The 15,846-nt window shown below is 39.7% G+C and overlaps 1 protein-coding gene across 5 annotated transcripts in view; it reads left to right on the top strand.

Annotated features, from left to right (window-relative positions):
- Positions 1 to 15,846, top strand: part of DENND5A (DENN domain containing 5A) — a 61,052-nt gene that overhangs the window by 8,846 nt on the left and 36,360 nt on the right. For 3 of the 5 annotated variants that reach the window (XR_011097455.1, XM_068685276.1, XM_068685274.1), the window contains exons 2-5: positions 5,542 to 5,613; positions 6,210 to 6,319; positions 7,031 to 7,691; positions 14,096 to 14,283. Coding sequence is in view for 4 of the 5 variants with exons in the window: in XM_068685276.1 (XP_068541377.1) it covers positions 5,542 to 5,613; positions 6,210 to 6,319; positions 7,031 to 7,691; positions 14,096 to 14,283 (1,031 nt within the window). In the remaining variant the exon portion in view is untranslated. The remainder of the gene's footprint in view (positions 1 to 5,541; positions 5,614 to 6,209; positions 6,320 to 7,030; positions 7,692 to 14,095; positions 14,284 to 15,846) is intronic. The other 2 variants (XM_068685277.1, XM_068685275.1) reach the window with 1 other exon arrangement.

Raw genomic sequence — 15,846 nt, 5'->3', positions numbered from 1 at the left:
GAAGTTCCGATTCCAGCAGCAAATGACCTGGTGGAGCCACCACTTCGGCTGGCACTGTGCCTGCTGGGCTTGCTGGCAGTGGGGAGAGGAGAGGACACAACTGCAGGACGGTGGGCGAATGAGTTTCAGCATAAAAGTGAAGAATTCATGTTGGTGTATGTGCAAGGAGGAGGTTGTCTCAGAAAGGGAATCCTCTCTGACGAGAAATACGTGCAGTTCTGCCTGAGGAGGAGCTGGGAGGAAGGAAGCAAGTCACTGTCTGAAGGCATTTCTCTGTTGATGGAGTGATTGCTTACAGCCCTGGCAGCTGTAGCTTTCCTTGAATGGTAGTTTTTACTCCAAGAATTCTTGTTTAATGAATTTATTACCTTAATCTGTCAAACCGAGTGTTTCATAGGTTGTAGTTTATTTGCAGTTATATATGGCTTAATGATCCTTAAAAAAGGGATCAGATAAATGTGCTGCTTATTTTCATTTTTTGAAGTGAACCTTGCCTAATTATTGGAATATTAATAGTTCTCTAGCTATGCGTTTAAATGACTTTTCTTTAATAGTAGAATAAGGGACTTGAAAAATCTTTCCTGTGGTAGAAAGCATCCCTGTCTGCCTTTCTGACTAGAATGGTTCAATGGGATTACTATCCCATTTCACATCTCTTATGATGAAGGCCATCAAATTTAATCTTTTGTTTGGTTATCCCATTTTTTCTCTTAAGACTTGAAAATAGAATATTTGACTGTTTTTATTGGCAATTAGAAATGTGGTGAGTGTTATTTTTAACACATCTGCTTTGGCTTTAGCTTTAAGACATTGGTTCTTGGCGCGACTGATTATCCATGTCTAGAGACATCCTTATCACCTGTATTTTACGGTGTGAGCAGGTCAACTGTTGGTCATCTGACAGTTTGGCTAATAAAGAAGTCATCAGATCTCCCAAGGTACATGCGACCTCTTCTCTGCAGTGTTGTCATCCTCCACTCCCTCCAACCTTGTCCTAATTTTTCTCATTTGCTCCATTCTTTTGTAATTTCTACAGTGTGTATTCCAGAAATAAGCACACTACCTGTTTGGCCAGCCAACTATTTTTGTTTAGACTTGGACCGTGGATTTTAGAGCTGGAGTGATTTTATGTTCAGTTAACTTAATATTTAAGGATCACGTTCTTTCCAGAAAATTATTTATCTTTATATCTAGACATATAAACAAGACACTCATTTTAGTGGCATCAGGAATTATATGTACAACTTCTGTATGCTGAAAAAAATTTCATGCGAATGTGCTCTTATGTGCAAAATATAACCATATTGTTTTGATTACATACTCTCTCTAATACCATTTTCCATTCAAAGATATAAGGTATGCAATAAAAATACACCAAAACTGAGTGAAGGGAATGACTAGCAGGCTATGTCACGGGAGTTTTGAGAAATAAGCTGCTTGACAGGGTGAAAGCAACAAACTACTTAATCAGGATTGGTAGGGCTTTCTGGATTTCTTTGGTTTGTAATTATCTTGAGCAGATCGGCGTGCTCAGTGAACAAATGAAGGTGGCAGTATTAATGATTCTTTAAAATCAGTGTTGCGTGACCGTTCAAATCTTTTGTCAGGCACTTCTGGTAATGAGGATAGCCGCTTCTGACTTATTGGCAGAGCAGGAAAACTGAGCCAGATCCCAGTACAGCTGTAGCTTATTTTGTGACCACACGTGAAGGTTTGACAGGAAATATCTTTCCACATGGTTACATGAGATTAATAACAGTGACAGCAGCCATGAATTGTCCTCCCAGTTCTGTGGACATGATATTGCCAGTGGCAGAGTCAGAAAGGAGGAGAAAGGAGTGAGAGGTGTGTCAGTGGTGGCAGGATTTTCAGTCTGAATTCCCAGCCATTCAGAGGGGGCTCGTTTTCCTTCTTGTTTTTGAGAACTCAAAATTTCATCCTTTTCACTTAAAAGTTTCAACTGAAAAGTATATTTTTACAGTTTATATATTGGGAGGAAGTCATGAGTAAATGAGCCTACAAGTTGCATAACCACTTTTCCTATTACTTTGTTGGGAGGACCTTTTTCTTTTCCTTAGGATTGCGAAGGTAACAAATCAAATTTTTATTTATTTATTTATTTTTTTCAGAGTAAGTCAGGAAAGGGTAGAAGACCTTTGGGATTCACTCCTCTTTTTACCCCACCTCAAAGCTGAGGAAAGCCTGGTAGCTAGCATCCTTCAATAACCAGCAAGATGCTATGCTTCACTCTAGTTTCTCTAAGTTTTTCCCCCCTGTGTAATCTTGTAGAAAAGTTGTTTACATCGACAGGGATAGTTGTATGCAGGTACTCCCAAAGCAATGCTGTGTCCCACGGATTAGGAACTCCATGTAGTGGGTCTGTCTTGAGTTTGTAAGCCCAGCTTCTGATCAGCCCGAGACAGGCACTGCTGTCTTCTGCTTGGAGGTGGAGCAGCGAGAGAAGTCACAGGTAAGAGCAAGGTGGAGCATAAAAATGAGCCAGAGGCTGCCTGCATGTGCTGCACATCTACCTGGGATATGGCTTACGTTCAGCATTGGGTGTCTGGCTAAAATACCACTCAGTAAGATGAGACGGTGCTGTTAGCTCAAAGGTACAATATCCTGCGGGTGTGCATTAGCTTTTCTGATGTGCGTGCAATTAGGAAGCCCAAAGTACAGATGCATAGGCTGGAATCGTTTAAGGAGAGGAACCTTATGAGAAGCAGGATTTGATGGTAGTAGTCCTTTAATAGAGTTCAAGTTCTCACACTTAGGACATTCTGAAAACTGTAGGATGCATCATATTTGTATCAGTTTATATTCTCTTACATCTTAATTTTCTCAGGTCTAGAATAAAACTTGTCAATTTTTGACATTTCTCTTCCTGCATTTGTTAAAACCTTTCTTCAGAGTTTTTATCAAAACCCTTTCAATGAGTACTAAATTAATCAGATCTCTGATTTATGAAGAGATGGATCTTGAAACCTGTATTTATTTTTGCCTTCTGCAGATCTGCTGCACTTGGTGTTTTGCTGGAGCGAGGATTGTGTGTGAGAAGCTTCTAAGTGCTCATAAATTTAGGAATTAAGGGTTAATTGCATTTGGACACTGGGTATAAGCAAATATTGTTTGTGGATTTTTTTTCCTGTCTATTGATGGATGTCTAGTGATAAGCACTAGGTGGTCAGTGGAAGAAATGAAAGGGGAGGCAATGCAGGTGCTCAGGTTCTTACTGGTTGTAATGGCAAGAGAATAGTCTGGTCAGCGTCCTGGAGTTGCACAGATCCACTTTCTGTTCCCGGGTTGAACTTTGCAGGTGTCAGTGAGCTCTCACTTGAGATTCCCTGCCCCATCGGTATCTTCTGGTTGACCTGAAGGTCTGGTGGGTTGCTGTGTTACAAGCATTGAGGCTCTAACAAAGAGAGAGCTAATAAATTAAAAACTGTGCCGATGTGCTAAAGATGATGAGCATCATGCAAAAGTCAACAAGACAGATACGAAACCAGGAAAGAAGTGTAGAGGCTCTCTGACAAGAGCTGTGCAGTGCAGTAGCTGAATTGTTTGATCAAATGCAAGAAGGCATGTACGCTTCTGTCTGGACGTTGGTGGTGTTTTTCTGTGCTCAGAAAGTAAGAGCATTATCATATATTTTACACTATTGATCATCCTAATGAGAAGGTGTTGGAGTCACAAATAGTTTTTTTCTTTCGAAAATGGATGTGATCTTGCACATCGGTGAATCCAGCGGTTGTGATGTGTGCTTTCCAAGATCAGGAGAAAACTTGACGTTCAGATTTGTTCCTTACCTATGGGGAGGGGAGGGACAAACCAGCTTAGTAAATGTCTGAGGTTTTTCCTCAGCTATTTAAAAAAAAAAAAAAAAAGCTGACATGACATCATCTGCACAGATGTAAATATAGAAAACAAGTAGGTGTGTTAAACCTCCTGACTTATTTTTTAAAACCTCTTTTAGAGAGGATTCTCTTTACCAAGCGTATGCGTCAGCGAGCAGAGATGTGATCTTCTTTCTCCTTCTGGGGGATCGGAAGTTTCTTTAAAGCCTTATTTTCATCTTCTAAGGTTTTTAGCTCTTGTGTAAGTGTTGTTATTAAATGTTCTCTGTCTTTGACTCTACTCTTCCCCAATATGGCTCTCTCTTAGGGAAGTTTTATTTTTTTTCCCCAAATCTGTCTCTCTATACATATTTCTGACTTCCCGGATATGAATTTTTTTTTCTCTGAGCAATGATATCATTGAACAAAATAATACAAATCTAGTCAGGGACACTTTTTTAATGGAAAATCAGTTCAGTTCTTGCTTTTGAGACAAAAAGAAAAAAAAATCCCCACTTAAATTTCAGTGCTATAAAATGAGATCAATGAAATGGACGGGAGTATTTTAGGTACTGTGAGACCTGTCCTAGGTCCTGATTCAGGATAAGGTCCCTGAGGGAATATTTAAGATGTCCTTAAGCCCAGATCCGAACTGAGGTGACATTAACCCTCAAAGTACTTTAAGCGTTCTCTGGAAACAAAGCTTTGTTGTCTGTAGGGTGATGTGTTTGTCAGGTTCTTTATTGTCTACAGGCAGTGTTATAACCACCTCTGCGTGGCTACTTCGTGGAAGTAAGGGCTCCCCAGAATAAAGATCCTAGTTGGTTTAGCAACTGAGTCTTAAATACTACTATAAAAGTAGAGAACAAACCCAACCATTTTCAAAATCAGTTTCTATTGGCATGTAATTGCAGCGCGCAAGGAAATAAGAGAGGAGTTGGAGAGTGTTTTCTCTTTTGCAGGTGTTGCTGAAATAGTTTGATTTGTTTTAATCATATGATTTCATGTAATTCTGACTGATTGTTAGTGCAGCTGCCAACAGCTGCATGATTGCTTAGCTAATTGCATTCTGGTAAGAGAGCAAAGCTTATTTTAAGATATGCAGTTGTGCTCTCTCGTTTCCTTTTTTTTTTTTTAAATTTTTGAAGAAACTGTGTGCATTCAGAAGAGTAACTGTGTAGTTACGTCCTGGTATCACAGTGGACGTTTGTTGCTCTAGGGAACATTAGAGAGGTTATAAGCGAGGTTTTATCAGTCAGTCTAGCGTACGGACAGAATCTGTGAAAAGTTAGAATCGTGCTGCTTAAATTCATACATTTACTTCTGTAGGCCTTCAAATGCTCTTGTCCTTGGGGCTAATTGCATCAACTGCTCTTTGGGAGTATTTTACAGTTTACCATGTAACGCTTTCCTTCATTTACCAGGTAACTAATTCCTGTTGTTGCATCACTATAGTGGCTGAGAGTACGGGAACTGGGAGCTGCTGTTCCGTATCAATCATCTCCTTCAAGAAATACCTGTCTGAAATGTGACATTTGTATAACGCTGTGTATGGAGAGAAACCACATTTGGGAGAGTAGCCTCTCTGTTGTGCATGCTAGTTCAGTATAGAATACCTACATGTTGCTTGCTGGTATGTCTTAGCTATGATAATTACAGTTGACAGTATAAAATGTATAATGCAGTGTTGTTTTTATTTGTTATATAGCTTTATGCCAGTATATACAGGCCTCTAAAACCCGAGATGGTGCCAGCCGTTTCATTTCAAGTGCAACAGAAGGTAAAGGAAAAAGTGTGGGGAAAAACAGCACAATTTTTTATTCTCCTGATACCCTATCTTCATGCCTCTTGATCTTTTAACCCTTTAGGCTCTCTCTTCACAGCCAATGTTTTGTAATAGATGGTGGATACCTTTTTTGCTAAGTCTTGAAGAAGAAACTAACTAAGTGATGCCACTTCTATGTTTATCTTAAACTTGCATCATCTTTGTCTCTTGTCTATTTGTGCTTTTCTTCAGTAACAAAATTTCACTGAACCTTAAGCTTTAATTATGCTTTAACGAGAATCTGAAATATTTGAAGAGTAATTCAGAGAATTTCTGTCACGATCATAGTCCAAAGACAGTCACACTTAAGGAAAAGCACAGATACTTAATGATATAAAAATGTTACAGTGCCAATCCTTGCTAATATCTGCAGTCTAATTATATGCTTTAACTAACTGTCTTGCATTTTCTGTTTCTCTTAAAAGGAATGTGTGTGTTTAAATCACTTAATCCTCACATCTACCTGCTGATGTCCCGCTTTTTGGCCTTGTTTGAGCTTAAAAAGAGATATTTACAAAATATTTACTTCAGTGTCTTTCTTTCACCTTCAGGGGAAAACTTTGAACAGACTCCGTTAAGACGCACATTTAAGTCCAAAGTTCTTGCTCGCTATCCTGAGAATGTTGAATGGAACCCTTTTGACCAGGATGCAGTGGGAATGGTCAGTATCGCTTAATGACTTTTGCTTTTAAGACAAATACCTACCTTAATAAGTGGAGGCATTCACTTGTGTTTTGCTTGACAAAAAAAAAAAATAAATCATTGTATGAAGTCTGTTATAGACTGTAAAAAAAATTGCTTTAAATTTTGCAGGCTCAAAGATTTTCTCACTTAATTGAGATATTTTTTAAAGGAACCTAGTTAAACCTAGTTATAACTGATAAGTGATGCATACATAGGACGTTTTTTATTTTCTTTACAACTTTTTCTGTTACATTTTACAGAATAGTTTGGAGAAATAAGTTAGTGTGATTAATGAATCTTTGCGCATGAGTTTCTGTTCAGTGTAGTTTTTTCATTTAGATCAAATATAGTACTTTGTCTGGTTTCTAGCCCTAGTAAATAAAATACTTTTATGTGAGTTTGTATTTTGTTGTTTTATTATCACTGAGGTTTGTAACAAAATGGTTATTGCTCTCAATAGAAACCACATAGAGTCCTTTCAACATGTTTACTTTTTCTAATTTGAATATGTATAAATATATTGTACAGAGATGTAACACTTAAAACATTTTTAATCTGAAACGTGATAGCAATCTGTGGATTCTAAATCCTATTTTAATGAGTGCTCCATTCATTAATGAGGCAGGAGGATAGAAAAAAGTGTTAACTGATACTATTTCCCTTCCCCCCTTCTTTTTTTTTTTTATAGCTGTGTATGCCTAAAGGGCTTGCTTTCAAGACACAAGCAGATTCTAGAGAACCTCAGTTCCACTCTTTTATTATTACTCGTGAAGATGGCTCACGGACATTTGGATTTTCACTCACATTCTTTGAGGAAGTTACTAGCAAACAGATCTGCAGTGCAATGCAGACGTTGTATCATATGCACAATGCTGAATACGACATTCTTCATACTCCACCCACAAATGACAAAGATAGCTGCAGCAGCACTGGGGACTGCAATGGCACTTCTGTTTCAAAGCTACAGCGTTTTAACTCGTATGACATTAGCAGAGACACACTCTATGTCTCAAAGTGCATTTGTCTGATTACTCCAATGTCTTTCATGAAAGCTTGTAAGAAAGTACTAGAACAACTTCACCAAGCAGTGACTTCACCTCAGCCGCCACCTCTACCTTTAGAAAGCTACATCTACAATATTCTCTATGAGGTTCCTCTTCCTCCAGCAGGAAGGTCGTTAAAATTTTCAGGTGTTTATGGACCAATTATCTGCCAGAGGCCAAGCACCAACGAACTACCATTATTTGATTTTCCAGTTAAAGAAGTTTTTGAATTGCTTGGAGTAGAAAATGTGGTTCAACTCTTTACCTGTGCCCTCTTGGAATTTCAGATACTGCTTTATTCACAGCGTGAGTACTTGATCTTTGTTTTCTTATCTGGTAGTTGTACTGGCACAAGGGCTTTTAATTTCTGGAATTTTTAAAATTAAAAAAAAAAAAAAAGGAAAACACACCCACAGCGCAACATTATCATGCTAATGGAGTAAGACTGATCTATATACAGGATTTAATGTCAAGAAAAGATCTCAAGTTGCAAAGAGCTTTGTTTTGGTTCCTGTTTCTAGACACCTAAATGTAAAGACTTAGGCTTTCATGTTACCTCCTGTGTTCATGGACTGACTGTCCATTTTATTGTTGTCTCTGGAAGTGTTCTGTGGTTGGGTAGGGTAGTACTATTTCTCTCATGTTCCTCTCCAGTTACTTTGCTGAATTCTCCCTCCCATCTCTGCCAAACTCTCTGTGCATTTTGAGAAGATAAAAAGCTATGTATGGTTTGGAAAAAGAATTAATGGTATGAACTTAGTTTTTTCGTTGAGTGCCTAAAGTCACATTTCAGTTGTTGTTTTGAAATAAAATTATCAGAAAAATGTAGTTTGCCTGAATTTAAATTCCAAGTCTCTGTTAAGCTCTGAAACGGTTATTGCTGATATCATGTAAAAAAAAAAAAAATTGCTTTTAAGACCATAGGCAGGAACTATGCTGTGTTAAAATATTTTGAATACAGAGCTTCTTACTCTACATCCTGTTAGTCTAAAAGAGAGTACATGGAGTTATGCCAGTTTTTTTTCTCCTTTTAGTTGCCCTAACATGGCTAACATTATGAATAGATGGGTTTGGACTAATGGTATGGATTAAAGTAGGTAGACTGCATTTTGAACAGTTTTATAATAATGACAAGCCTAGAAGACCCTAAGCTGAATCCTAGGATAGCCTATGGTGGTACGGAAATCTGTTTTCAGTATTTTCTTCCACTGAGCTGTCACTGAAATATGTGGAAAACAAATAGTCGTTATTTATAAAATATGTCCTGCAGTTATTAGCAAATTTATCCAAACGTGAAATAAAGATTTTTATGTGCGTTGAGATGCATGCATAGACTAAAGCCAAAGGAATGATTTCATGTGATGGTCAAGGCGATCAAAAGTATATGATGGCAGTAAGGCATTATGGCTTGCTGCATTGTGTAAACAGTGCTAACTGCCAGAGAAAAACTCTGCAGTTGTTCAAACATCATCAAAAAAAAATATACTTGATGGTAGTTAGTATCTTGGACTTAATAAATAAATAAATAAAATTTCTTTTATGCCATGCCTAAGGGGATCTGTAGGTCCAGGCAACACTTTGCATATTATTCGCAGAAGATCTGGAAAAACTTGGCTAACAGACAAACTTTGTGTTTTCTCCAGAACTGGATTAGACATTTATGTATTTGGGCTTTAGGGAAAGCTTGTTAATGCAGCCAGCACCGTGTCACCAGAGCAAGATTCAAACCCCACCTCTTCCACCTGGAGACGGCAGCCCGGTCTGACGTAGCTGCTCCTGAGGTGTCACGGGACAGACGTGTGTGTGTGCCCAGCCAGCTGGAAGCCCGTCAGGACGAGCAGTGCCCACAGCAGTGCTCCTGGATCCCTTTCCAGCCCTTTACTCGCTTCTCCTGGGCAAGCACTCGGCTCCTGTGTGGCCCGGCCTTCTATGTTCTGGCTTCTGTTTCCAACATCACCTTAATAGGCTTGGCTTTTTCTCCCCTTTGGCACTTTCCGAGCGTCTGATCGGTGGTTAATTAACGTAGCTTAAAATAGCTCTGGGATGTGAGATTTTTGACTGCACACACAGACATACGGAAATCAAGAGAAAGGGATTAATGCAACCCAAGGCCTGTACCCCTGGATCTTGGGCATTTTCTGTCCACTGGTTCCCCTGCCTTACACCAAACTGTGGATGAGTTGGGCTTCTCTACACCTTAATGAAGTGTCTTGTCTGAGTGTATCAAGCTTTCACTATAGTTTTTGACTGAAAGTCCTCTTCTAGTAGAAAATAAATTTCGTTATTTGTTTGCTGACTTTTGTCCATCAATTTTAGCAATCTAGCGCTTCCTCAGTAGCTGTAGAGTTTTCGAAATGTGCTTTCTGAAGTATTTAATCTTGGACTTTTTTTTCTTGCTATTTTTCTTTAAAACAAACAAACAAAACAACAAAAACAAAAAACAACAAAAAACAAAGTAAAAAGCAACACAACTTTTTGGGACAGTTTGCTATTATTTACTGAATTTACTGTCAAAGCTACTCGTGAGTTAATAACAGAAGATACAGGATACTGCTGGAGTTGCCAGCAGGGAAGATGAAGACTTTTCTAAAATGCTTTTGATAAAGACATTCTTTATTTTCTTATTATTTGAAATGGAAGTGGGTAGTATTTTTTAAGTTCTAGAAATCAAGTTTTTCTTCCTGAAAAATCTCATGTCTTTTCTAACTGAGTTATTCTGTTTTCTTTTATGTGGCAGTGAAGTAGAAAATTGGTAGAGTGATTGCTTGCTTTGATGTTTAAAAGAGTGTTATCAGTAGGAAAAGGGAACATCTGACTGAGGTGCTGGTTGTCTGTGCTGTTACCATTTCCTTCTTTTGCTTTTTCTTTTAGATACGGATGATGGTGTGCTCAGTTCTGAGTGGAACTAGAAAGTACTTGAACTTTTGGAAAGGGCTTGCTCATGTTCTTGTACAAACAGTTCCGCAAGGTCTAGGTTGTCTTTGTGAATCTAAATCTTAATTTTTTTCAGCATCCTTTGGCTTTTGTAAATCTTTTGATGCCCAAACCTGTGACAGCTGAAACTGCTGAGATCACTTCTAGGTCAGATGAGATTGCTGGGTTTAGATTTAAAACAGTATAAGAGGGTTTGCTAATGAGGTTTACTTTTTTTATTTTTTTCCTCTTGGAGGGCTTTGCAGCCAGATACATTTGTTTTTTGAAACAAATTATGTAGCATTTTAAGTTGCTGGCTGTCCTTGGAATTGGAGTAACTTCACTTGGCAGCAAGTGTGTTTTGCTTCTGAGATTCCTTTGCCATGTTTCTGACATTATGCTTCTGGAAGTTCTTCTTTTGTCCTACTATATTGGCACAGCCTGTATGTTTGGGATCAGTGCCTTCCAAATGTAGGGAAGGAATGAGCTCCTTGGTTTGACTGTTGTTTTGTGAGAATTGACTCTCTCGCTTGGGAAAGCGTTAGAGGAACATCCGTGCCTATGAGGTGATGAAGAACCCAAAGCTGCTCCTAGTGCTGAGCTGCTACTAAGGGATTCAGGCAAAAATACAAGAAGACAGTGGTGCTGAAGGAGACCTTTAGTTGTGCCCTCACCAGATTATTTTGCAGAAGCTGATTTGCATTCCTGCAATTTATGTTGCTCTTACATCTGTGAAGCAGATTTATTTCTTATCTCTAGAGCACCTAGAGCTTTTCTGAAAAGTGTGCACTGAGGACAGCTGCAAAATTTGCTTGGAGGAAGCTTTTCTAAACAGCTAAAAACAATAAAAGGAGAAATACAATGCACCACTGCCACAGGTGATCTTGCTCAGTTTTATTTTTCTGTGTATTTTCTGGCTGCTGCCATTTTCAAGTAAAAAAATACAGTTTTTTAGTTGATTGCGTTGACTTTGAATCACTCCCCCCATTTACTTCATTTGCTTACGATGATGTTCCCTCTGGAGATGTAAAGTATTAGTTTTAATTTCTTTGCCCTGGTAGTCCCACCTTGGCAGACTACAGGGACTGCCTATGTAACTCTTTTTCACCTTCTGATCCTCTTCAGCTTAAGGAGAGGCTTAACCCTGTCAAATAGCACATCCTTCTAGTTTAGTCACGTATTTTCTGAAGATGTCCAAACTCACCTGTGGTAACGGTCCTCCACTGGAAGGGCAACTCTGCTTTAAACTAACAGTATGCAAGTGGCATGGGGGATGGAAATTATTTGACAAATACAGCGGTATTTCTTTGTCATCTAAACGAAAGTAGCTGTTTTTTTTCCTTGCACGTTGATCAGTTAAGTCCTTGCCATCCAAACAGTGCCCTCGTGGTGTGTCGCTTTTCCTCTACCAGTGCTCTTGCACAATACAAAGCCTGTGGCATTGGCACCAGAGTAAGCATACTCTGGTTTCAAAACCAAGATTAGCACCGCTACTGAAGCACTTCCTACCTGTTGTGTGGTGTTTTTGTTTTTTTTTTTTCCTAAATCCTTCCTAATTCTTTAATATCAGAAATACGCTGCTTTCCCTTTTTTTGTAAAGCAAATGAAACACCCCACCCTTGCTGGATAGGTATAACTTAGGAAAGCATTCAAATTATTTTGGTTTATGTTTGCAGGCTTCTTGTCTTTATCCTTTTGTCACTGGCTCCTGAAGTGCACAAAGCCAAATGTAGTGACCATTCTTGGCAGGCTGTGGTGATGCAGGTCAAGTGTCTGGGAATGGCTCATGCCTGTGGCTCTCCAGGATCAGAGGGTGTTTGCAGGCAGCTGGGTTGCAGGAGGTGGTTGCTGAGTGGATAGAAAATTTGAATTATTGATTTTACTTTGTAATTAATTTGAAAGGCTAATACTAAAGTTAGCATAATGACAGAGAGAGAAGTTGTATTTAAATTAGCCAGCAGAATTAGGCAAGATTTTTTTTTGCGTGTGTGTAGTAGGAAAACACTTTCTATTCTGAGACTTGTTCCTTCAGATAAACAAGCTGAATATGAACCAGCTGGAATATTTGTGTATCTCCGGCTTCTTTAAAGTAGCTTTTAATGCTGAAGAAAACAGGGCATGTGGTAGATTCTTCTTCCCAAAGCTTATCATTAATTCATCACTTCTTAGCATTCGGTCTGTGATTAAAGCTGCAAACCAGCAACTGTGCAGGCAGAAACTGGTGTCCAGGCAGAATAGGGCAGTGTTGCTAGTAATGTTGATTGAATTGTTCCCTAATGTGCTTCAGTCCAGGTATGCTATGTGCAAAAACATAGAACTGTTTAAGGCATCCTAGCTCGTTTTGATTAAGGAGCACCAGCACAGCAGATCTGGTGTGAGACAGTGAGGAGTAGCATTATGCAGGAACCTTTTCGCCAGGCGTAGCTTGGTCTGAAACTGAAAATTGAAAGTCTGGATTGCAGAATTGACTGCTGGTAGCAAAACCTGTGATGAGTTCCTCTTGCAGACCCCAGACTCTCTAACTTCGATTCCACACAAAACGAATCACGAATGCCGAGAACTGCTTAATTTCACTCTGGAGCGTTTGTTTAGAACAAATATTGTTCTCACTTTTCATATCCACTCTGCGACAGTGTAGTAACAGCTTCAGAAACTTCCATGCCTGAACCTGTGTATTCAGGCTGCTTTTGCAATGTCACATTGTCTGTAATCTTATGAATGTGTTGGAAGACACCCCCTCCCACCACACATGCATACACACACACACGCACAAAGGATGCTGTTGTTTTTTTTTATTATTATTTTTCCCTTCCTCCTATTCCCTCTGCTTCCCTTTCTGGCTGGAATTAGGTATTGTTGCAGAATCATGCAGAAGGCATCCTTTGTTTACAGCTTGTACTGTATTTATAGCTTGATTGACGATAGGAGCTGTCTTAGTCTTACAAGCTTGCTTTATGGGCTTTGCAGCCTGGCTGCTCAGAAGCATTCTGAACGTTTTAGTGGTTGTTTGCATTAAACCACATGCTCTCAGTTCATCTGGTGTTGCCTCTTTTGCAGGATATAGATATCAAAAAACATTAGAGAAGATTCCAGAGTATAAAAGAGGAGGGGGAGGTTTTGGCCCAGCATACTGCAATAACTGCTCTAGACACCAGCTGCTGAATAAAAAAGATCTTTTTGTATGCATGTTGCATAGGTGCAGCTAGCACTGCTGTTAAATGCTGTGAGGAAGAGTTGTTTTTACATTGAACTGAGAGTTTGGTCATGTGTTTCTAAGGACAGATGAAGCCAATCCTTTTTATTTCTTACGCAGATATTTCGGTCCCACTATTGGGTTGGCTACTATGCAGCATGCTTTATAGACGGTTAAGCACTCTTTTAGAAATGTTTATCTGAGAGATACCAGATGCCTTGGTTTTCATCCAAGGCTTGCATAGAAAGCCGTAAGCATGGAGAAAATAAAATATTTCCGATGTGTTTCCTAGACAATTACAATACAGCTTCCACGCTCGAATGGTGGACCTGCTTGTAACCCTGGATGAGGTAGCAGAGGGTGACCTGATGGGTGCTAAGACCTAACTTGCTCATTTCCGTGTGACTCGTGGAATGACCTACTTTGTGTTGAGCTCTCTTTGTCGTTTCAGCAAAATGGGCTTGGTGTACAAGGGTTGGCTTTCATTAAAGATGCTGCTCAGTTAGTAGCGAGTTTTGTGGTTTTACAGCAAGCTCTCGTTTCTTTAATTCAGAATGACTTAAACATCTTTATGAAAAGGATTTTTTTTCTTGCTCTTTTTCAGATTATCAGAGACTGATGACTGTGGCAGAGACCATCACAGCACTAATGTTTCCATTTCAGTGGCAGCATGTGTATGTTCCTATCCTTCCAGCATCCCTCCTCCATTTTCTTGATGCTCCCGTCCCTTACCTGATGGGCTTGCACTCCAATGGACTGGATGACAGGTCGAAGCTGGAACTCCCTCAGGAGGTGAGAGGAGCTTGTTTCAATTGATGAAATAATGTAGCTATGAGAAAAGTGAGGAATGAGACAAAAGATGAATGTTAACTGTAACAGCCGTCGTGAAATTCCCGCTGGCTCCGATTTTGTATGGATCTTATCTTTTTGGAGACTCTGGAGAAAATTCAATGAAATTGCGAAATAAAACCCCATCTTTGGAATTGTGCTCTGATAAAGTTAGACTATAATTTTACATGCGTCTTTTACAGAAAGAACAATTTTATGGTGCAAAACTGACATACGTTGTGCTAGGAAATGCAGAAAAGTGCAGTGTGACCTTAAGGTCAAAAAAGCTGCTACGGCCAAAAGGCCTTGCAGCTGCTTGTGTGGTGCTGACTGAGCAAATCTTCACTGACATCAGTGCTGCGCTCTGCTTGCTCTGGTTCCTAGCTGTGCAGGATTAGGCTGGGTTTCTCCGCACTGTGTTTCTGAGTTGGGATTGGTTTACCTGGACCCAGCTGGTCAGTTGTCTGTACCAAAACTATTTTGGTTTTTCCTCTGAATGTAAACTTCAGCTCATAGCAAAATGTCAGCACCTGCTTAAGCAAACTGGTACTAACTGGGATAGTGCTAAGGAAATCCTGCCTTGTAGTGAGCTTATGTTAGCAACAGCTACTGCATAAATTATGGGAATGGTCCATAAAGGCTTTGCCACTCATACGTGGGGCTGGGACTACATTAAAACCACATGGGGGTTGCTTTTTTTTTATCCCGCTGTTCACAAATATTATTTTTAGGGCACTGCCAGGAGAGGCTTTAGGAGCTGTTTGTGAGAATCAAGGGACCAACAGTGGTCGAGCACTACCTAAGGTAACAGAGGAGGTGCCTGCAGGAGCCAGCAACTACCTGTGGGAAGCGTGTGTCAGGTGGCTGCTGGCTGGCTGGGTCAGGCAGCTCTGTCGGTAGGCTGGATGGCTTCTCTTGTGGGGTAGCACTGGTGTGTTTGCTCTTGTAAGTACCAACTGATGAGAGTTGAAGTGTCATCTGGCTGTTGTGAAGAAGCTGGACAGCTCAATCCTACAGCCCTCTGGGAAGCTGGTGTTTGCAGAATTGTTAGCTGTGGGACAGCACGGGTCTGGCCCCTGCTGGAGTCTGCTTAGTAGCTAGCACAGGTGTAACTTCACAGGGGAAGGACTGGGTAAATCCTGGAAAACATTCTGCTTAGGAAATCCTACTACTAGGGTCCATAATCTTTGTCACTTTCTCTGGTTGCCCATTTGCTTCTATTATCATTTAAATTACTGGAGAATTGGTGTGGAGAAGTGTGGCAGGGAGAGGATTTTTTGGTGATGGTGGTTGTTGCTTTTTTTTTTTTAATCTGCTTCATTATTAGATGAGTCTGCAACATAACTTGACATAAACTTCCTAAAAAAGCTATATGGAAATAAAGACAATATATTTTTGTGAACTTCCAGTCTGGTCACCATGCCAACATTGCTCTTTTTACTCAAATCCATATGCTGGTAGTTTTCATTGGCTTTTCCTGCCAAGTTGAAAAGAAATTTTCTCCTCAAATTGTTGTTGTTTTCCTGA

Source organism: Anas acuta, chromosome 5 (genome assembly GCF_963932015.1).
Source record: "Anas acuta chromosome 5, bAnaAcu1.1, whole genome shotgun sequence".
Lineage (NCBI taxonomy): Eukaryota > Metazoa > Chordata > Aves > Anseriformes > Anatidae > Anas > Anas acuta.
Note: the sequence above shows the minus strand (reverse complement) of the source record. Positions and strands in the feature narration are given on the sequence as shown.